The sequence below is a fragment of the Haematobia irritans genome, chromosome 3 (genome assembly GCF_050003625.1).
Source record: "Haematobia irritans isolate KBUSLIRL chromosome 3, ASM5000362v1, whole genome shotgun sequence".
Classification (NCBI taxonomy): Eukaryota; Metazoa; Arthropoda; class Insecta; order Diptera; family Muscidae; genus Haematobia; species Haematobia irritans.
In genome coordinates, this window is record NC_134399.1 from 81,095,105 (window position 1) to 81,119,246 (window position 24,142).

The following is a 24,142-nucleotide window of genomic DNA, read 5'->3' on the forward strand; positions in this document are numbered from 1 at the left end:
AGTGAAATTCAACACATTAGCAATAATATCTCAAGTGTTATCCTCAAATTGAAATGCATCGCTACTCAATAATTTGTTAAACAATTTTCGATGCGAGTCAAATTCAAATTTAACATCGTTGCAAATACTTTTCAACCTAAATTTGTATGAATGATATCCCCACTTCAAATTGAAAGTCAAAGCGAAAATTCTATGAATTTTGTATTATTTATTCATTTTCTTCAAAATAAAATATATAAAAATACACTACACTACATCCCTGCCAGCATTTCAAAGTTCCATTTCAACCTCATCGTTACCACAGACTCGTAAATGTCACTTCAACCATCATGAAAAGGTACATCAAAAAGTACATGCAAGTAATTTGCCATCCCTACTGTTAAAAAAAGCAATTTTTTTGTGAAACGCCAAGCGCAACCAGCTTGTTATATTTTAATTAAATAAAAACGAAAATAAAGTTCTGAAAACATAGATTATACGCTTAAAATTGTGAAAGGTATATTGGTGAACAATTTGGTGATTTTCCAAATGGAATAAAGTGATTGTTTTTCAGATATTTTACAGACACGCTGCCTCCATGGAATAAAAACACTGGTTGATAGACGCAGCAACATGTAACTCGCTACTTGTAACTCAACATCATCATTAATGCCAACAATTATGTTAAATGTAATGTGATAGTGGTATAAATGTTATATTTTTAAGAATTTGTAAATGTTTAATCAAATTAATAAATATCTAAACAAACGTGTTTTACTCGACCACAATGATTCTTTTACAACTATCTTAAAATGCACTTTTTCTGATTGTTTGGAGGGTCCCTTATTGGCGTCGTTCTAAATTGATCTATAAAGGCACCTAATAATTGCACTCATGCGAAACATTTTTGTAGTAACTTGGCGTGGTACAACTTCTCAATAGTGACGGCGCTTTTCCGACGAGTTTTTGATGTCGTATATGATTGTTTTCGACGTAGTGGGGATTCTCAAAAGAGTCCCCAAATTCAAAAAATGTTGGCAGGGATAATACACTACAATACCAATTGATATATAATAATCTTATTAAACATATCAACAAATAAGAACAAAAAAAAAACAAAACTTTAAATATCTTAAACATTATTAGTAAACACGTTTGCATTGATAATTCGATTTCCTTCCTTTTGGAGTCATAAAACAGCATTAAAATTTATTAACATGCGGGCAATTTGAAATTAGGAACGTACTGGACCGCGTGTTAGAATTGATTCCCAGCAGAAGAAATTCACAAAATATCCATTTTAAACTGATAATAGCATATGAATTAAACTGACAATGTGATGCACATTTTCATCCAGAAGTTGTTGATTTCAACAATTTGTTGTTTTTAACAATTTTAATTGGTTGTACTTGAAATGTTTCTGGAAACTTTTTCTTGTCGATAAGCCACTCATTTTTCATTGGTCAGCTTCTTAATGTTTGCAAGAATGTAGCATCCAAAGATTTTAGTTTTCTGCAAAGAGAAGATATATATGTCAAAATATTGAAACAAGTTTCATAGAAAAAAAAGAATAAATAAAGGCTTTTAAGAACATGGACATGTGAAAATAACATTAAAAAAAATTTCCCTTTGCGCTCGCGGTAATTATTTGGACATAGGTTGCATATATGTGAATTTCGAGTAAATGTGAATTTCCGGTTTCCATGGTTCAACCCGGTGTGAACGGTGAAATGTTTTGGAAAAACGAATGAGGAAAACGAGTCGGTGGGAACATAGCATAAACTTATAAACTGGACAGCACATTACAGTGTGGCCGAACGCAAAGAATTGTCTGCGGTAAGTATTATCGATCCCATTAACAAGCTGCAGTATCGATTATGTCGTCGAACTTAACTTATAGTGTGGCCAATATATGGGACTGTCCTCCGGATAAACTTATAATCTGAACGGCGCATAAGGAATCGTACAATGTGGCCAAACTCTACGAATTGTAATCGAAAACAAAAATATCCTTATATGTGTTATCGATTACAATAACTATCTGCAGTATCGATTGTCTTCAAACATAACTTATAGTGTGGTCAATATCTGGGATATCCCTGCCAACATTTTTTGAATTTGGGGGCGCTTCTGAGAATCCCCACTACGTCGAAAACAATCATATCTGACATCAAAAACTCGTCGGATAAGCGTCGTCACTATTGAGAAGTTGTACCACGCCAAGTTACTACAAAAAAGTATCGCATGAGTGCAATTATTAGGTGCCCTTCTGGATACATTTAGAAGGACGCCAATAAGAGCCCCTTCAAACAATCAGAGAAAGTGCATTTTAAGATAGTTGTAAAAGAATCATTGTGGTCAAGTAAAACACGATTGTTTAGATGTTTATTAATTTTATTAAACATTTATAAATTCTCATAAATATAACATTTATACGACTATCACATCATATTTAACATATTTTTATGCATTAATAAAAGATTGTTGTTGAGTTACAAGTTGCAAGTTACATGTTGTAGCGTCTATTAGCCAGTGCTTTTATTCCCAATGGAGGCAGCGTGTCTGGAAAAATATTTGAAAAACTATCACTTTATTCCATTTGGAAAGTCAAAAATTGTTCACCAATATACCTTTCACAATTTTAAATGAAATAACTATGTTTTCAGCACTTCATTATCGTTTTTATTTAAATAAATTATAAGAAGTTAGTTGTGCTTGGTGTTTCACAAAATATAAAATGGCTCTTGTAACAATAGTGATGGCAAAATACTTTCATGCTAATAGTGATGGCAAAATACTATCACAGTTGGCGATTGTTGCAGTGTCACTTACGAGTCTGTGGTAGCGATGAGAATGAAATGGAACTTTGAAATGCTGGCAGGGTTTATTCTATTTGGAAAGTCGAAAATTGTTCACCATATACCTTTCACAATTTTAAGCGTAATATCTATGTTTTCAGGACTTTATTTTCGTTTTTATTTAAATAAAATATAACAAGCTGGTTGCGCTTGGCGTTTCACAAAAAATAAAATGGCTCTTCTTTGAAATGCTGGCAGGGATGTCTCGCAAAGTTGGACACAGGCATTATTGTCCGGATAAACTTATAATCTTAAAGAAGTATTGATGACGATGTACCAGCGTCCGGCAGACAGTGTTTGACAAAAATAATTTCAAATTTTTTGTGTTACCTTTCTCATCAAAGTTGAAGATTATTATAGAAGAATTTTCTTTTTGTTTTGTTTAATTATTGAAATCACTAAAAGTCAAATTTGCATTGCCATGTTGTTTATTTTAAATCCCCAAAAATGATATAAAAAAACTGTGCCATAATAAGGCCGGTACTATGTTCATTCTTGCGAAAAATTTTTATGGAAACCATTATTTCGCACATAGAAAGCGGCGTTTTTTTAGGTAGCTTGGAGCGCTATTTTACAGGGAGCGATATTGGATTAAGTTGGTGGTTGTTGCTTGTTTTTACAAAATAACATTTTATTTTTCCTTGGGCAATTGATCTGCTATTCCTTTGATCCTTTGTATAGTTTCGGAACAAAAATATGGTCCGTGTTTGATTTATAAACCCGCACAAATAGATTTTAATAAATAAATTATTTCTTAATTCACATTGCAAATGGCGCCGTGCTATAAACGTCAGTTTTTCAACACGAAAAAACAAAGTATCACAAATGGAAAAAATGTCGCAAATTTTTCGCATTTTTTGGTTTTGTATGGAGTTTCAACGCGAAAACCGAACAGAGTACCGGCCTATAAGGAGAAATCTGGTCGAATAAAAAATTCAAATCAGCTGACTTAATGACACCACCTTCAAGTAATTTTTCGTCTTTGATTACCAATATCACACTACCTGACATTATGATGTATTCACTGTCAACACGACAGCATTGTCTACAATCAGATATCGTTCTCCGTGTCGAAAGTGAAAGACAATAATATAAAAAATTCTTCAAGGCTCAGTTACCAAGTTTATTAACAGAAAGTGAATTTGTTATAAAGATTTCATACGAATTTTGTGTATTCTAACTAATTGTAAGTGTATTTCTTTTATCTTGAATTATTGAAAGTTGTGCTTATACACATATCAAAATAAATCTTTGTATATACATATGAATGTATGTATATGCATGCTGCAAGTATATTATCAGTGCAAACTTCATAGACATCAGTGTTGCTGTGTTTTTAGAACATTCCCCTAATTATATTCAAACCCCTAGTTCTAGTTTTTTTTAAACCGCAGTTTTTAGAAATGTAAAGAGGTACAAAGTAATGTTCTAATTTGGTGAAAAAATAATCCGAGGCATCTACTTGAAATAAACCATTTTTATTACCTCTAAAAATGCCCTCAAACGTGAAAAACAGTAGATTTGGGGTAAACCTCCATCTTGGCAACACTAATGGACATTGCTTTTATTTATTGTTCGTGTGATTATCTTTTTGTGCCTGTGTTTATTGTTTACTCTGCTCCATCTTCCCTCAACCTTACGAGAAAATGAACAATACTGAAAATTGGTTTTGTGTTTACGTACAGCAATAAATAAGGGGTGACCGGGAAATACATTCATGTCATATGTATTAAAATGTGAGTACGTATTAATTTAGGTTGTTTATCCACTTATTATGTAGTGGTTTAGTCTCGTTTTGTGTCTATACTACTCTCAGTTTTAGACCAATTATCTGTGATTAACGTTGGAGTCTGTCAGTACATAAAAATATGCACTTGTTTGGTTGTTATGAATTAGTTAATAGTTTTTTATTAATAAACTTTTGGATGATTTAATTGAAAATTTATAAATTAGTTTTCTGTCAGTTAATTTATGTTCAAAACGATGGGTCCTATCATATAAAATAGCAAAGGCGATCATTCTACGTGTCAAGTTATTTCATTGTTTGCAATTCAAAATTTTAAATTTGCTTCTACATTGTGCAACTATATACATATCTTGATAATGGGTATACCCCAAAATTGATTTGGTCTTTCAAATAGATTTATACACGATTTCTATATACAAGGTCAAAATATAGCCGAATTACTTTTACTCAAAAGTTGCTGATCAATTAAGGCTGCGATATAATTGGGATTTGCTGATAAGACACCTAACAGGTATAAATGGTCAGCTATTTTCCTAGTCTTACTCACATTTACCAATATGTATATCTACAAGAAAGACTCCGTTTTTAGTATTTTATATAGTCTATTTATACGACATATCAATAATTACAAAATTTAAACCATATAAACAAACAACGGAATGATTGAGAGAATTTAACGGTTCCCATACATATAAATATATATACACAATAATATAAATACTTGCCTTGATGACCACGCATGGCAACTCTAGCCGAATTGGTTGTTTATTTCAATCATTTCATTTTAAACTGCAAAAATTAAGATACTGGATAAATTATTCTGTATACCTCTTACAATAAATGGGAGCAAGTTCTCTCCCACCCTATTCCTCCAGTTATCGTATTTGTTGTCAAGGTTTCCCCTCTTGTATTTTCTTGTTTGGTTCATTTGCCAATAATAATAATCCCCCCACCCAAAAACTATGTACCACTGTTGCTTTTCACACGAGCCATGTGGAAGTATTTACGAATGATATACTTATATATATATACATATATAATTGGTCATCCATACATAAGGCTTTGTTATATAGATTTGTCGTTATTTTTATTCCCATTCGCTTTTGACTCAGAATTTCGCATTTGACGAACGTACCCAACATTCATGCGTTTAGCTGCTGTTTTACCTTGATAGTGTTTTCTCTCCCTCTCTCTTTTTTTATATACCTCTGCTTGCTCTCTTTTATTTCATGCTCTCCTGTGGTCCGTATTGATACAATAATAAAGACCCGCGGTATTCGAGCAATTGTTGTCTGTTGTGTTTTCCCGATTTTATTACGTAGTTGAAGTTCGTATGCACAATACATACACTTAGTGGTACATGCGCTTATTTCGTTTCGTGGTTTTGTTTTGTCGTTTATTCGAGCTTGATACGCTTTTTGGCCTACGTGCTTTTTTCTACATACTATTTTACATCAATTTGCTGTTGTGGGTTTTTTCTTATGTTTGCCAATGACAAAGTTTGCGCTGTGCACGACCAACTGGCGTGCAATTTCAAAAGAAAAGCATTGTGTATTGAGTAGGGAAGTTCAAGAGAACAACTCTCAATTGTGTAATTACATGCATTTACTGTTTTCGCGATTATCAAATGATATGGAAACTGTATTTCTGGCCCTTGTTTTGAAATACGTACATATTTCGTATCTGAATATCTGCGAAATTATTTTGGTTTATAATGTCGGATTTACATCTATATGCTCTCAAAGAGTATTTTCGTAATTGGAAAATTTAAAAAAGGGGGCATTTAACTTATAGCAAAATAAGTTCGACTTGTTAGTACGTTCTCTTAAATGTAATATTTGTTTACAGTATGGTACATGAATACCACCATGTTCTGCGAAATCATTAAAACTTTTAAGCATACATATTTTGAGAAACCTGTACAACATCAAATTATTCAAATCGAAAAAAAAAAACAAAGCAAACCAAATTGTCTTATGCTGTGTGTGTATCACACAAAATATAGCCCAGCAGCGAAATTTGTGAGTCATTTTTGCATTCTCCTATTTCCGTTGAAGTAAAAGGATCGTTCACTTCAGCTCTTTTCCGATCAGTAAACTAATTCGACCAATTGGTTGATTAATTCAATTTCGATCCAGGGTTGATAAAGTTGACATTGTTGTGCTTTTTTGATACATTTCGAATGTCAAAATGACCGCGGCACGACCTCGACCCATTTGTTATTTTTTCATCACAGTTACTCTATACAGAGTTATTCTGCCCCCAACTCTAAAAATTATAAATAGCGGACATTGAAGAAATAAACATATATCAAAATGAGGATATTTCAGTTTTTATTACAGGATCTCAACATTTTTGAGAGGAATATTGTCTATACCCCATTCGTCCGCAAATGTGAAGCGTGGAATATGATTTTTTTCGCCACACTGAGGAACAGAGTTGGAGACGAAATACATACATGGTATCTTTAGCAATAATGCTTAGAGCCGGCCCCTGACTCGGTTGCCACAGTTGGTAGAATTCTACAAAAAATGGTATTTTTTTACTGTACCTACTACCTAACCTACTTCTTCATAAATTTTCTATTGAAATACAATTTTAACAAAATTTTCTATAGAAATAAAATTTTGTCAAAATTTTCTATAGAAATAAAATTTTGACAAAATTGTACAAAAATAAATTGTTGACAAAATTTTCTATAAGAATAACATTTTTCCTATAGAAATAAAATTTTGACAATATTTCCTATAGAATAAAAATTGTTGACAAAGTTTTCTATAGAAATAAAATTTTCAAAAAAATGTCTATAGAATTTTTTGAGTTTTGAGATGTTTTGTAAAAAACCGGTTTTAAAAAACACGTTTTCATCTGTATATCCGGAACGGATGTATCGAATAGATCGATTTATGCATAATTTGAAAGGAGTTATCATTAGCTTGCTAGAGATGTATATTTCAAAGTAATCGTTTCATTAGAACCGGTTTTAATAACGATTATTTACTTAGACTTTAGAACCGAATAACCGGTTACAACCGCCAGGAAAAAATTGTTGTTGTAATCTACTCTTAGAGTTCTACCATCTATGAAGTTTTGGAAGAAATCTGAGAGGTATAGCTAAACTAGAGTTTAGCCTTTGATTAATTTAGATATTGTCTATAAAGCATTTCTACTATTTCAATATCTTATCAATTCAGGGTTTTTAGTGTCACCCGAGGGCCCCGCAGGTTTTTGTTATTTTATTTCCAAAAATCTGTCATATTAAATGCAGATGGAACAAATCTTGACGCAAGGTCTTATTAAGGCCTTATAAATTTAATATATTGCTCTATAAGACCTTAAACACAAGTATTGATACTGGGAAATATTACACGATGACAATAAAGCACAAAACATAAAAAGCGTACCAGATAGCAAAAGCAAACACAAAACCTGTCACAACAATGAATGCAGTAAATATGAACGGCGATTATGAGCGAAACTCGGCACGAATAACCTGAAACTTTGATAAGGTGGTGTGAGGGTGTTTATATACTTGCATACTTTCGCATTTTGTTATTGGGGTTCGCACTCTCTCGCTCTCTTTAGACTATGAGCAATTGGCATGCGCATAAACAGACATAGTTTTCTCAAACAAAGGCTTCTCTAACTCTTGGTACTATTAAACGTTTGTTAAAAATTGTTTTAATTTAGCAATAGTCATAGTAATGAAGCATAAAATAAAACAAGCCTTTTTAAAGATTGATGGCTAAATTTGTTTTGCGGATGTGTTTAATTCTTTTATTTTCAGTATTATAATTTAAACATGAATAAAACAATCCAACTAATAGCCATTTACCCTCCCAATATCTGGAGGAATACGAAGTTAACAAACTTCTTAGAGCATTAAAAATCATTCTTCAAATTATCGGTTTGGTTTTTTCTTCAGTGCATCTTTAGCCTAATGTTAATAAAAAAACGTATTATGAAGAATTTTTTTTTTACTTACAATACATTTCTCGAGCTTTCTTGTAATTTCCTACACGGAAATGGACAGAATTGGGATACCATTCCCTACCATAGAAAGGTGGCTTTTCTGAAGTCGACCAAAAATATTTTATTCACAGTCTGCAATTTATTGCAAAAATTTCAATTTAAACATAAAGAACTGGAAATTAAAATTGTTGACATATGGCTTTTTAAGCCTATTTTGTTAACGCACATGCATTAATCTATTCTGTTTACAAGAATTCTGGTCCACCATTTACCGTTAAATGATATATACGTTACATTTTAAGATTTTTATTGATATATTGTATTAGGAATATATAAAATCAGATCTTTCACTAAAAGTCAGATCTGGAATATTAATTGATTTTACACCGCATCTCATTTTTTTTTGTTAATGAGCAACACTCGTAATACAAGTTTTAATAAAACCTAAGCCTTTATTTATTGTTGGTTTTATATATTTTGTGACTATGTGTTTTGCCACTCTTGTATTACTTTTGTTTAAAAATGAAGAGATTGTGGTAACACTTGTTACCAATTGAACTTCGGTCGACGAATGAATGCATAGGTGTGTGTGTGTCGTCATATGTAACGAAGAAGTAAAAACATACTCTCTTCAAATATATGTAAACAAAATATTCCACTAACAAAAACTTGTATAATTTGGTATACAGATAATTTCGGCTAAATAATTTTACACCAATAAAAAAAGAAAGTATTTTTTCGGTGCTTCTTTTCATTTTTCCGTAATGATTTCCAATTCTCATGCAAAGAGCTTGTTTTACTAACCAAAGTCAACGTATACTAATGCTACGAACAGGTCTTCCGCTAACTCACTTCCCTCCTCACCCCTGTGTTTGTTACAATGCATTTATTTATTTTTTTGATTTAGTCTCATAAAGTTGGTGAGTATTAAACAGAATTGATTTGTTTGGCGAACATTTTTCGCTTCAGCATATCAACAATCATGTTCAAAAGTAGGTGGCCGCGCTGTCTTATTTATGCTAAAGCGATCAATACTAAAAGTAACTTTAGCAAATTTAAAAAATTAATATCATTTGTAGAGTAGAAGATACCGTTCCAGTGTTGCCATAGCATAAACTTTGCTGGGATCGAAATTTAAATGTCCAATATAATATACAGTATGTCAAGAAAGTGTTTTGACAATAGGATAAAACTTATGTTTTGTTCCAAAATTAAATATAATTTAATTTTAAAAAATATTTTATTATGTATTTTGCAAATTATACATATTTTATTTTTCTCAAAACGAATTAACATTTAGATTTTTACTTCAATTATTTCTGGAATTTGAAATATTTGGCAATGTCAAAAGACTTTCTTGACATACTGTACAATAGTTTCGCTACCATACCTACGAGTTACTACTTTTTAAGGGAAGCGTTTGTCACCACCCAAAACTAGAAAAAATATTAGAAAATTTTAAGAGCGTTGTTAAAATGGCGCTTTAGTTTACTACTTATTTACTTTTCTCTAGGTCGATAAAATATCCCTGTCCAACAATTAAAAAGTCACTGATATCAACCATCTGACAATAAAATACATCATTTCGAAAGATTAAAAATGCATTTTCATATCTTATACTATATTTTCTATATAGTGAAATGTATTAAAAGAAGATATATTAATATTATGAAGTATTTCCATAGAATGTTGGTCTTTATCTGAGTTCATGTCGAAACTTCTGCCAGATAATGGACAATTCCTGATGATGTTTCCAAGCGATTTTTTTTTTTCATTTATATTACGACGAAAATTTCGAACATTGAACGTCTGCAGGTTGTTAAATGCTACGCTATTATTACTAATATTTGAGCTAAAATTGCAAGTACTGTGATATTCAATGTTTGACTGAATATTTGACAACAAACACATTAGAAGCAAATAGATTTAGAATTTTGACTCGTTATGATCAAATAACAAATTTACACATTTTCCTCGAATATTGAGGGACATTGAAGCCAGTGCAAGGTACTCTGTATGTGAAGTTCTTCAACCTAAATAATCAAACATATTGGCACTAAGTATTACTAAGAGTATAGAAACTTGTCTAATCACATACTGTAATTATAAGATTGTAAATCTTATTGTATATGATACAATAAATAAATAAATAAGGGTAATTCTACGACTAGTTTTTGAAATCTGCCAGTTTGCTTTGGATACAAAACCTTTTCAAATGGCACCTTCCTTATTTTACAAAATTATAAATAATTTTAATTTTTTTCGGTGTCTATATTCCAATCCATTATTTGTAAAATTTGGTACAATTTGAAACCAAAAAATACACTTTTTTATTCTCGTTGGTAAAATGTAAAAATGTAATTTTTCATCCCTGAGCTTTACTGGAAAAGTTTGCGAATGTATCGAGGATTTAAATGTGCGACGTTGACAAAAATGTGTGACATTGACATAAGTCAAATATTTTCCACGGTTTGTATCTGTCATGGGGCCACATTTAGCCTGTGGGAACAAGGCGAACCTGCAGCTTTACGTAATGTATGAGGAAGTTATCCTTAAACCATGCGAACTTATGAAACAGATACATCTCAAGTAAGCTGTTTTGGAAAAAAAATGTAATATAAAGATAACTAATTATGTCGAATTGGCAACTCTGATTAAAATTGCCTATGACATTTTTTTCAACACATGAAAAATTCTCTTGTATTCCGCCGTCTCTCTTCTGTATATCTTGAAACTAAATATTTTGCATTCATTTTTTTGTTGTAGCGACAGACGAATATTCGCGCTCTCAATATTTTGGTACGCACTGGTTTCAAATTGTAGTAGTTCTCACATATTGTCATCTATATACATATGTATATATAATTGATTGCAGATGTTTAGTTTGCCTCAATTTTAACCTTCTGAAGGCAAGCGACTCTCATAAAAATTGTCAAACGAAAGACTTCTTTCTTGTTTTACGCTACTAATTTTTATGTTTCACAAATATTTTTAATTTAAGACCCTTGTTTTTCTGTTAAACGATATTCAGCAACTTTCTGAATGCTTTCGCTTTCACAAAATAAATTCTTTTAGTGATCTCAAAATTAAATGTTGTTCTTGTCGCTGTCAAAACTTGTACATTCATTTATACACTTCAATTTAGGAAAAATACCTATCTTCGGCTGTATATATACTTATCTCTTACTAACCACACATACTTTTTTTGTTTTGCCCCAACGTTTTTTTCCATATTTGAAAACAAGAACAACAAGCCTAATTACAGTGACAGCGGATATAAATACAAGAAATTGATTCTCCTTTCCCCATGGTTTTGGATTTTGTCATATATACACACATGTAAGATGAGGTTATACTTTATATTCATGTACAGTATTTTATATATTTCGTATTGCTCAGCTAGAAATGTTGGGTGACCAGTTTCTCTCCGTTTCACTGTTTGTTTGACAATATGAAACTGACAACTATTATCACGTATGCCTTGTATTTCGTCAGACCATTTAGTTCAAAATTCTTTTTCCCTTGTATAGTCTGTTCCCCAATCATGGTATTTAGTCTCTCTCACTCTTATTCAAGTGGCCTGTTGGATCAACACAAAAATATGATTTTGGGTCTTCTTCTTATGCCTTCTACTTCACCTTCCAGCGTTGTTGTTTTGTTTTCGTTATTTCTCGACGCTCTCTTCGATGAGAACAGCTGCTTTTTACCGCATGCTATTGTCTCATTTGCTTTTTTCCCTCATTGTTATCATTTTTGTTTTTATATTGTTGGCAATTCTTTCGTTTTTCTTTTTACGCCACTAAATCAGAGAGATGGAGAGAGAGAGAGAGAGCGAAAACGTACATTTGTATATAACTAGAAAGAGGGATTTTTTGAAATTCTGATATGAATTAGTTTTTCGTCTCTTTCTTGTATTCTATTTACGTTTTTTTGCGCATATTTTAGTAACATTCGTCTTTGAATTTACTTTGTTGTTATTTTGGTTGTAGAAATAGGTAGTTTAATTTTACTGTAAGAAATAAAAACCAAAGTATCATATGAAGACGTAGGAAATCTTCGTGAAAATGTGGCTACATAATTGTTGTTAAAACGTTTTTTCTTCCTACACATATAATCGAATTTAATGCTCAACTCGTCAAATACATATTTTTTGAAATTAGTTAGCAAATGAAGCAGAGTTCAAGGAAAAAATTCTGTGTAGTACATGTTTTATTGAGGCGATACAAACTTTTTACAGTACATTAGTACATTTATACTATAAAATGGAGTTATCATGATTTACTATCTCTCGATAGGTATCAAATTTGTGGTCGTCACTTTGAGGAATTTATTTGCAATCTTTCTAGAATTGATGATGTTCGGCTTTTCTTGTCATGTTTTTTAAGTCAGTTGATAAACTTTTATTAAAAAAGTATATTGTATATTTTGTCTTTTGATATTCATTAATGTGCAATTTTTAGTACACCTTCAAAGCTTACGAATTAATTGCAACCGTTAACGTTGTTTCTGTTCAATTTCTGTTCTTATATTTCTGTTGTTTTATTTTTGCACTGACACCTTTGTACTGTCAACAAGAACCAGTGCTGCCATTGTGTGACTGTATGATTTCAAATAATAAAAATACCCAAAGAAGAACAAAGTGAACATATTTTTTCCGTTGTTTAATAAAATTTCATATATTGTAGGAAAAACAATTAAAAACTTTTCAAGGCAGGCATAATTTACGTAAAATGTAATCAATTTATGACCACTGCTTAAGTAATATTCACTTATTTTAGAAAAACATGAAATAATTTATTCGAATTCCATTTTGGTGAAATTGTGTAGCTGTTTCTCATTTGTAGTTAATATCATTAAAAAAATACATACGTACGTCGTGCGAACTCATTCATTTTCACAATTTTCCAATTTTAACCAAATTTTGAATATTTTTGATGCATTAGAATTATTTTTACTCATAAAGGTAGGGATTATGTTCGGTGGAAATACCAAACATAGCACCCAGCTTAAGTTGAAACAAACAATTCATATCAAGTTTCTCATTTTCCCGAAACTAGCACTTTTGTTTGAATGACATGCTAAAAAAACAGCTGAAACCAAGTTACCGCTCACCGTTCGAATTTATACTTGCTTGTTGATTATTATAGAAAGTTTGTAAATACTGAAATAGTTATATTTCATTCGAAAAATGTAATATGGCAGCTCTGTTACAGTGACCATGTACTCTCACTACGAGGGAGTATGTGAGAGAGGGAGAGAGTACTTTGTATGTGTTTATTTCCTTTGGGGTTGAGTGTTTTGTGTGTATCGTATTATTAACAATAGATGGGAAGGCTTGAAAAACGAAAAATGTAAAAGAAACAAAAAAGGGAAAGAAGAAACAACGAGAACTGGAAGTAATACACGAAGCGTGAAGCGGAATACATATCAGTTTTTCTTTGTGCCTATAGAGTAAAGACGTGTTGTGCGGAAGGTTTTCGATTCATAGTGTTGGGATTTTATGAAATTCAGTGAAATACATAAAAATTTCTTTAAACTGTATTATGAAAACTTCAAATCTGTAGCAAAATCAACAAAGACAAATAAATATCAAGTAAAAATCTTTTCTGCGAAATTGTTAACAAAAAAAGGTATGAAATAGACCATTTCTTTATTTTTAACAAGAGACAAGTTTGTGAAATTCAAATGAAAAATATGATTAAAGTACTACAGTGAGTTTACCCAAAATATTTAGAATAGAAAATTAGTTTAAAATTACAAATTAAAATGTATGTTGCAAATAAATATTGTGTATATATGCAATTTTTAGATGGCATCTTCTTGCTCTTGCATCAAAGACTTTCCCTATACCCACTTCTAAAATTACAACAAAAATTGTTGCAGTTGTACGCTCGAGTATATAAAAAAAAACATACATATCTCACACCGACATATTTTATTGTTTTTTTGTTCTCTTTATCTTGTATGTGTGTTTTACAAAAGTAAAAAAAGAATCAAAAAAAGACAACACATTGTCAGTCATGTTTTGTGTCAGAAAACCAAAGTGAAAAATACCCGAAAGAACCAAAGCGATGCTAAAAAGTGTACTCAAAACGTAAAGTTTACAACGTCGTCGTCAGTCATCGAAATGGAAACAAAAGTTCACAGTATGTGTATACTGCACGTAAATGAGCGTATATATAACATGCTCAATTTTTGTATTGTTGGTGTTTCCATCATAATAAAGTGCGCGCCTCTCTCTACTATATAGTACAACTACTAATTCATTATAGACATCGTATGCTTACATATAAATATGCAAAGCCAAAAACGTATGAATACGCGGTTTTGTCGTCACACGCAACGACAGTGTACATAGTGCGACCTGTATGTGATGAAAGAGGTGTAGCCACTAAATCCCGGCGTATTTAGAAAATTTCATTATACCACGAAAAACAAATGAAGAGTTGGAGATTTTAGCATGTACTAACCACTGAACTCTACTTCATAGCATTTGCGTGTGTGATTTTTTTTTTGTATTTTTTTAATCATCATGAATCACATCGATGTAAATCTAAATGGTCCCATTTATCTTTGGTTTTTCTATGATTTGGCTAGAATGTGTAACCAACGATTGTACGTTACATGTAGACTGTTAATCTCAAACCTGCCAATAAAACGAAAATATGAAACTTTGAAAATAGAGTTATCTATTTAGTTTGCTTCTTTATAACCTGTTTTATTATTGATTTTTAGTGAATTTTTTAACTTAATATTTTGGTAAACTTGTCTACGTGTACATACTAAATACAAATTCCTCTTTGCTTAGCTTGTATGGCAATACTAATCAACTTTTTATTTCAATTTTTCCTTTCATTTGCCCTATCTTTAAATTTCCCGCTTATTTTTGTCGTTCTTGTTTTTATGGATTATTATAAAATATCTTACTTGCAATGTGTATATAGAATTTATTTGCTACGTTGTATTTTTATTTGGCTTTCACATTTGTGCCTCAATTTTACGTCTCTCCTTTTCCTTGACATACGTTTTTTTTCAGTATGATTTCTCTTGTCAGAAGAGAGTTATGGAGATGTCATTTCAGAGAGTGGGGCATTTATTTATTTTTTTTTTGTTCCCGTTTGACATTCTCGATTTGTACTCTTCTTTTTCCTTCTTTATATTTCGTATTCGTTTGGTTGTCGTGTTTGGTTTATTTCTGTATATCACACCTTTAGTGTGTGCGTGGTTTGGTCATTTGAATGTATGTTTGTGTTGAAGAGGATTTCCTTGTTTTTTGATGCAAGTATGCAATTGGCTGCGTGTAATGAACTGCAATTTGTAAGATATTGAGAGCAAAAGACGGGGACAATATTGTTTTGTGTTAACAGATACTGAAAGATTTAACCAAGTGCACGAACAGTGTTACCAATTCCTTTTAAAAACTTGCAAATTTCAAACATCAATGTTTTTACACATTTTATTCGCTTTTTGTCCCGAAATTTCATTTTTAATTCTTGTGTAAAAAATGAAACTTTTTTCTAAAAATTTTCCTTGCAGCCCGAAAAAATACAAAATTTAATTTTTAGGAAATTATCTCTTTGCGAAAAACACAAAACGAAATGTCTGAGAATTTATTTTGGGAACTTAAACATGTTTGCCGCGTATAGGGAGATGTAATATATTTGTTATTTATCTATGGTAGTATGTAAGAAGAAGCAGTAATGACGTTTGTGCCAATGTGTCTCTCGAATACAAATAATACAGAGCCGTTCATAGGCCAATATATATTACTTAGTAAGAATACCTGAATACAACAAAAAATTCGTAAATTAGTGCCAGAATTTACTTTCGCACTCTTTCTATTCTAATTTAGAAATTTAACACAAATTTCAAGGCCTTATGTTGGCATAGACTGAAAAACTTCAGTTTTTGTCACAAAAACAGGGTCACCCGCTATATGTTATGTACCATCGGTCACCAATTTCCTGTAAGTCATTTCACCTGTTTGTTTTGTTTGCCATTATTTAATTGGCTTGCTCTCTTTGATTTTAGTTGTGATCTTTTTCGTAAATGTAGGCAACACTGCGACCCTGTTCTTAAAAGAGATTGAATATGCATATTTTTAAATGAGAGCGTCGCTTTTATTTTTTTTTCGTAACATATCACATCTTTTACCATAAACGAAGAGGAACTATGTCCTGTATTCAATAAAACTTTTGTTTTTTTTTCTTATTCCCTTTTAATCAATTATACTTTCAATTATTCTCTTTTCAGTATCTACAAAAGAGAGACATCAAAATGTATTCAAATGTAATTGCGACAGTACCGTAACACTGGTCTCATAAGCCGTTTTTTTATATGTAAAGGTTTTACATATCTGTATCAATAATATCCTCACTTTACTTGCAAGGCTTATCACAATTTGAAACAAGAACAATCTATATATACATATATATATATATATATATTATCTTCTATTGAGGAGTACAACATCCAATCAAAATGTTTAATTTCCATAAGCCTCGGACATATCGTTCGGCAGAGGGTTGCTGTATATGTCGTGCCAAATCGAGTAGTTCCCGTTTTACGGATTCGCGAAAATATGAACGTGATACAATGCAATGTTTTGATCTCAAATATCCTAGACAGGGGGAAATATGCAATGCATGTGTATTGCTGGTGAAAAGATATAAACGTTTACCAGTTGGTAGTAAACGCAACTGGAGTCATGTAAGTTATTAATCATATTTTGCATAGTGTGTTATAGGTTTTAGAAAATTAATGGTCAATATTTTCAGGTGGTTGATGCTCGTGCTGGTCCGGGCAGTAGTAAAATCCAAACAAAATATAAAAGTGAACGTAGCAGTAGCTCACGTTCACAACAATCATCCAACAGTGCAGCAGCAAGTCCACCATTGCTAGGTGGTAGTCCCAATTCCAACATTTCAAATGGCATATCTTTTTTACCAGAGAAATTCACTAAGATTTTTAAGAAATCTAAGAAAATCAAGGAATCATCTTCCACTTCATCGCTCTCGTCATCTTCTTCAACATCAACATCATCGTCATCGAACAAGCGTAAATCTTCCAACAATGGATGGTCTCAAAGTGGCAATAATGTCAATTTACAATCTTTACCCACGACACCCGATTCTTTAGATAGCGACTATGAGGATTCGCGAGTAGGTGGAACATCAACTTTGGGAACAGTGGTGCAATTTCAAACACAAACTCGTGCATCAGCATACAGAGCTCAAGCAGCAGCAGAGGCCAGAAGAAGGGTTTTGAAGTTGGGCAGTAAGAGGCGAAAACTGTTAAAGCCTCGTAAAAATCGCCGTTCGACGTCTTATGATGAGACTTTACAATTCTACGATGAGGAGGAATGGCATGAACAAAAATCCTGTTGTGGCATGATATACGAATGCCCTGCTTTGGGCGGTGCCATTATTTTAGATGTGGCCAATTACAGGCCTTGTGAGAAACATGGTTCCTCTGTTTCAACGGAATCGTTAGTTTGCAAAGACTCGAAGGAAGTCTTAGGGGCTCTGGCAGCAACACAACCTTCGCCGCAAGTGTTACCTGCGAACCAAGTCTCCTCCCTTTGTGTGTCTGCTGCCTCCATATCCACGCCGCCTTCTACGGCCTTAACAATTACTAAATCAACTCCAGTGCTTAAGAAACACCATTTATTCTTTAAAAGACAATCTGAATGTTTTCCACAAGGTGACATGGTCACAACACAAGCCGAACCTACATCAAATTATTCATCTAATAGTAGTGTTAGTAATACAAAGACTGAGTCTGATTACAATAACCATCAAATTACAGCCGCAGAGCAGCATCATCACCGTATATCACAGTATCAACACCATCAAAGTACAACAAACATTTTTCAAATACGCAACGAACATACCGCCGCCTCCACGACATCCACCACAGTTCCAACTAATAATGGTGGTACTATTTCATCATCCGCTGCGGCGGCTACCCTTAGCATTTCTGTGACATCAGTGGCTTCATCAATGCCTCCATCATCATCTTCTCTGTTATTCACATCCATGCCACAAATGCCTAAACATTCCCTAGCCAAGGTTACCACTATATCGCCGCCCTTAACCACAACAACAATTCATAGTTCGATGAATACACAAGCAAAGTCCAATACAAATGCCACTCATGGGTTTTTACATAAAATCAAAGACACTGGAAAAATTGTTAAACATTCGCTGGAGAAATTCAACACGGCAGTGCGTTTGAAGACGAATGATTTAAATGAGATGAAACCAATAATAAAAACTGTTGATAAATCTTATATCATAGCAAAACCGCCAACAACAGCAAATATTCATAGTCTCAATTCAGTTGCAGCCTCAACATCATATCAAAATTTGTCATCGTACAATTCTATGGCTCAACCACCCTTAACCACAGCATCACTATCGGCAGCGTCGCCAACATCATCAACGTCATCAACATCGTCAACAAAATTCAGTGATAATTCGTCTGATTCTGGCTTTGACGAAAATATGCTATTAGATCGGAAATCTGCAAGTCCATTGGTAAGTAAATAGTTTAATATTAGAAAAAGAAGTATAGTCTATAGTAAGGACATTTGTTAAACGTTTGAACGTGGAAGGTATAAATTCTTTACTCGATCATTTTTATATCTCAAAGATTATACTAGTATTCTTGCATTCTTGGATACTACCTCATCATTGAGAGGAAACGAATTTCCAAACATCTATTGTTATTTTTGGGCTTTTAAGGTCAGGTATTTTAATGCGAATAAAAGATTAATTTATTCCATTTTTGTCATCCAACGTTTCGCTGGGCGATTCCAGCTTCTTCAGGGATGGTATTTTTATTGAATCTGGCAATTTTATAATATAACAATTATTATTTTTAATTTTACATTATTATATCAACTGGTTAGTAAAAGGAAATACACTTACATTTAATCTTTCGTCAGGTTATTTTCTATTGCACTTATAAAGTTTTCTTATTCGCTAACATATGATATGAGACAAACACAAAACTTTATATAATTGCTGAAAATAATCAGATTTAAAACGAATTTCATAAATTGATTTGAAGAACTTTTCCTTGTTGCTCTCTTAGAATTTTTCAGGGGTATACTCCCAAAAAGATTGTTTTTTTACTTGGAGAGAAATTTTCCTAATATTAACCACTCAGAAATGAAATAGAAGCCACAATCCTCTGTGTAACAACCATCGTGCATCGCTGGCTCCAAAAATTTTCTATGATTTCTACCGATTAATATGGCAAGTTCAGTGGTGAAATAGTTCGGAATAGTTGTAATGCAGGTTACATTTTTGAGTTAAACACAACTTTTTGTAAAGTCCAGTCGCACTCGATTCCGCCCTTTCAAAGAAGTTCAACATACTTAAAATAATTTAATTTGATCAAAAATTATTTAGATCTTTCATAGTGTCACAGTGACAACGTTTTCATAAATTCTAAAATTAATAGCAAGTCCATCGTTATTGAGATAAGAAAGATTTTGAAGAGAAAAATCTAATTCGAATAAATCCCGAGTAGTCGACTTTCGAAAGTCCGCGAAGGAGGTAGTTACGTGAGTCGATTTTCAAGTTCGAGTAGCATTCACTGGTATTGGTTATGACATAGTAGTTTTTTTTTCTTGTCGAAGTTGTCCTTAGGTAACATGTCCCCAATATAACATTCTAACTAGCCAGATTGTAATGAAAAATTATAGCGCAAAGATAAAAAAATCCTTGAAAGATGCGATAAATTTGTTTAGAATCATTTTAGAATTTGTTTATATCGATAATATTTATTCATTTACTTATTTATCAGTTTTATTCAGTAATACTAAGCCTTCATGGCCAAATACATTTGTATTACAAAGTTTTTATAATCTGAATAGAAGTGAATGTAATAAATTTATATACAACTAGAAATTATATAAAATAAACTAAAAGTATAAACTAATGATTTAATCATGTTTGGTTCATATTGGTTCAAAAATGTTAGTTATCTAGATATTGCTTATATAATGTTTACTGTATTAATATTCGTACAACCAATTTAATGTTTTTTTCTTTCTTTCTTGACTTTTTTAGCAAGAAGACTGTGAAAAGAAACTACTTAGTCGTCAGGGTGTACAGACCATGTTTTTGGCAAGCGGTGTACAAATTCAAGGACAACCTCAAAATTTGGTTCTAACGGGAAATGAAGTAGCAGCAAAAATTTTACAAAATCGCAAATATAGTTCAATAGCATCGCATACTTCGTCAGCTCCAGTTGCATCAAATGTAAGTGTAAATTTGATCCTTTTTTTTAATTTTTTTTTGTGAAGATCCTTTAAAATACATTGTTGAAATTTACGGTCGCTATAAAATTTTTCGCACTAAGTAGGGATTTATTTGAGAAAATGTAGTAAATATGGGCGATTAATCTGTGAGAGACATCGGATTGCAAAAGTTAGCATTTCCTACTTGTGTACATAAGGGTAAACATAAAAATTGACCATGTTAGAATCAGCAGTTCAGCCACTCCACACCTAATATAGCAACACCCAATTGTCATTCCTGGTGTGTTACTTGAATATAATTCCATGAATAATTAGTTGTAGGGAATGAAATAAAAAGCCTTTATGGATTATTTTCATAAACGTGTACATATAAATAATGGGACTAAAATGACATGAAATTGTGGGATAAAATGTGGGCAAATAATATTATCATATCAATAAAAGAAACAAAAAAAAACATACTGTACAATAGAGCTCGACCGAAGTATCGGCTTCGGCTTAGGCATTCGGCCAAAAATCGATAATCGGCCACGAATCGCCCTTCGGCGTCAAGGGGCTGATTAACAGAAGCCGAAGCTTTTTGAATAATTTATTTGATATTGATTTGACCAAGTGTTGAATTTGTCTCAGTCAAAACACCCAGTACAAATAAAGTGTAAAAAAATTATAAAAAATCATTTTTTGTCATTACAATATCAAACTACTGGAGTGGATTACCTTTTACTGTTGTATTTATGCATTTGCTGAAAAAATATTCTAATATTGAACTAAAACACACCAAATTTCTTTATATACAAATTTGAGGAAAATAATCGGCTTCGGCCGATTATTGCTTTTTTTTTTGCCAAATATCGGCTTCGGTCGAGCTCTACTGTACAAATACAAATAAATCGGGAAATATGTCTGTATGGAAACTATATTAAATTGACTTGTGAGCTTATCATAAATACCACCTAGGATATCACAACGTTTATTGGTCTATTGGATATGAATCAAGTGGAATAGTGTACTTGAAGACCTTTTTTTAAAGACATATTGCAAAAATATTAAAATTGAATTCTCCAATATGGAAACAGAATTTTTAGGAAATAAATTGACAAATATGTGTAAATCCGAAATCCAGACTTCTCATCGATTTGGTCTTTCCCTATAATAAATAAATCAACACATTCCATATGTTCATACTCTTATGTACAAAATTTTAACTATAGTGAAAAACATTTTTGATTTTATTTTAAATTAATGAATTTTTTTTGTTTAATTTTCAGGCTCGCATAATGCCCTCTCACAGCCATCCTACGACAACGGCGGTGAAAATTGCTCAAATTTCCACGGGTAATGGCATTGGTCCCATACCCCTAACATCGACATCTTTAACATCTTCAACGGTAATGAGTTCAGCAGCTGCCCAGGCAAAAATGCGTGCAATCTATAACAACAGCAATACCATACAGCATGAAAATGGTATTACAACCATTGTGCCGGCATCATCACTGGCAGCTTCGACCCAATTGGCGGCTATGCAAAATATTAATATAGCTCCCAGTACGGTGACCATAACTCCGGCACCGACAACAACACAATTCAATGGCCAAAGTATAATATCAAGAAAACTAACAGCGGCCAATATTATTAATTTACAAAGCAATAATCTAAGCAATACAACACAACAACATCTAAGTAACAACAATGGCAATCATTTGAATTCAACAACAGCGACAAATCAAAAAATAATTTTATTAAAAACTTCACCAAACAATAACCATGCAACAAATAGTATTGGTGGTGGAGGAGGAGGTCGTTAAGTTGTTATATCTTAGTACATACATACATATATATAGTGTAGTAGGAGTTCATAAGATACTAAATGCGTGTGTAGATTTGTTTGATATATTACAACAAAATATTTGCCAATAATATGCAGCGCTAGAGCGGAAAAACAATTACAACAAATACATAAAGAATATCCCATTTTTAGCGAAAATACAAAGTTAATGTCTCAAACTCACATCCATTCGATGGTCGTCAATTTTGGAAAATGAAATTAGTGTCACGAAATTCACAAGTATCCAATGCCCGAAAGACTAGACCCAATTAATATAAATATTTTTGGTATTAATATCAAAGGATTTTCTAAAGTTGTTATTGACTGCTAAAATAAACAAAAATTTGAATATGTTTTGGTACAATTAATTTAAAGCCAATTGGGAAAAATCTCTGGAGAAAATATGTACACATATTTATCAAAAAAAAAAAAAAACGATTGTTTTGGACTATTTAAATTTAAAAAGTTTGGTATTTGCAAAGGCTGCTTCAGTTTTTTCAGCAGATTTTTTTTTTGTTTAGACGATTTTCAATGTTTTAGTACCTTTCTTTTTAACAGTTTCTACTGTGTATACAAAATATGAAACAATACCCAAATGCAGTATGGGCACAGCTAATTGTGAATAAGTAGTTACACACAAAAAATGGTGCTTCGCCTTCTGTTGCAAAAATGATTGATCCTATTAAGTTTTAAATGAGAATACAGCACTCAAACGTGATATTTTCCAACACCAATGACATTTAAAAAAGAAATCGTTTCAATTAATTTTTAAAATTGATTACCAAGAAACGAATCAAAATTTTATTTTATTTTTCCAAGTTTACACACAAAATTCGAAGTGAATAAAATTAATTGTTTTGTTTATGATGGATGTATTGAGAACTATATTATCACAAAGTAATACCGAAATAAAAGCACATAGAGACATGGCTATGTATTTATGTAAAAAAAAATGTGGATTTACCTATATTTCCCTTTCCAAAATGATTAGAAAGACCCCGTTTTATAATGTTGGCTACTCATTTACTTATCCCACCTCCTTCAATATTTTATTAGAGTTATTGTATTTAATTTATTTACATATACATTCTACTCTCCTTATCAGATGAATGACGACTTGTTCCTTTTTCATATTATATTTTCCCCCAAACATTTTCTTTAAAATACTCAGTATGTAATATTTTTTAGCACTGATTTTCGAAAATATACGTGTTTTGGTCAGTTTCATAAACAATTATTTACTTTTTAAATTAAGACGAAATAATTAGATGAAAAAAAAACTGATAATCAATAATTGGTGGCCTCTCTTACGACATATGTATGTGTGTTGTATATATCAAATACATGTGTGTGTATAGTAAATAAAATTTTTTTAAAATGCCAAAAACTCGGATTCGGATATTTACTTTAAAATCTCATTTGCCTTTTTGAAAAGAAGCTTATCGTAATGTTATCTATATACATATGTACGCGCATACAGTTATTATATA

General features: G+C 31.9%; 1 protein-coding gene and 2 long non-coding RNA genes across 4 annotated transcripts; 2 read left to right on the forward strand and 1 right to left on the reverse strand.

Moving 5' to 3' along the window:
• Positions 1-260: 260 nt before the first annotated feature.
• LOC142230692 (uncharacterized) lies at positions 261-767 on the forward strand. The gene is made up of 2 exons (XR_012720777.1): positions 261-496; positions 554-767. It is a non-coding gene; the product is annotated as an uncharacterized LOC142230692 (long non-coding RNA).
• Positions 768-3,871: 3,104 nt separating this feature from the next.
• LOC142228092 (uncharacterized) lies at positions 3,872-23,886 on the forward strand. Of its 2 annotated transcripts, none has more exons than XM_075298397.1 (5): positions 3,872-4,023; positions 16,810-17,265; positions 17,334-19,094; positions 20,637-20,828; positions 22,096-23,886. In XM_075298397.1, exons 2-5 carry the CDS (start codon positions 17,038-17,040, stop codon positions 22,630-22,632), a joined length of 2,718 nt encoding a protein of 905 aa, XP_075154512.1. In that variant the 5' UTR covers positions 3,872-4,023; positions 16,810-17,037; the 3' UTR covers positions 22,633-23,886. The 2 variants fall into 2 exon arrangements, with proteins under 2 accessions (XP_075154512.1, XP_075154513.1); XM_075298398.1 differs by lacking the exon at positions 3,872-4,023 and adding an exon at positions 13,994-14,186.
• Positions 19,333-19,604, reverse strand: LOC142228093 (uncharacterized). The gene is made up of 2 exons (XR_012720066.1): positions 19,488-19,604; positions 19,333-19,405 (listed from the first exon to the last, which is right to left on the reverse strand). It is a non-coding gene; the product is annotated as an uncharacterized LOC142228093 (long non-coding RNA).
• Positions 23,887-24,142: the final 256 nt, after the last annotated feature.

Excerpts from the sequence above, each read along its gene's own strand:
- LOC142228092 (XM_075298397.1), top strand. The coding sequence starts at position 17,038 with ATGTTTAATTTCCATAAGCCTCGGACATATCGTTCGGCAGAGGGTTGC. Across the intron at positions 19,095-20,636 it reads GGAAATCTGCAAGTCCATTG|CAAGAAGACTGTGAAAAGAA; the intron begins GTAAGTAAATAG and ends TGACTTTTTTAG. Across the intron at positions 20,829-22,095 it reads CAGCTCCAGTTGCATCAAAT|GCTCGCATAATGCCCTCTCA; the intron begins GTAAGTGTAAAT and ends TTTAATTTTCAG.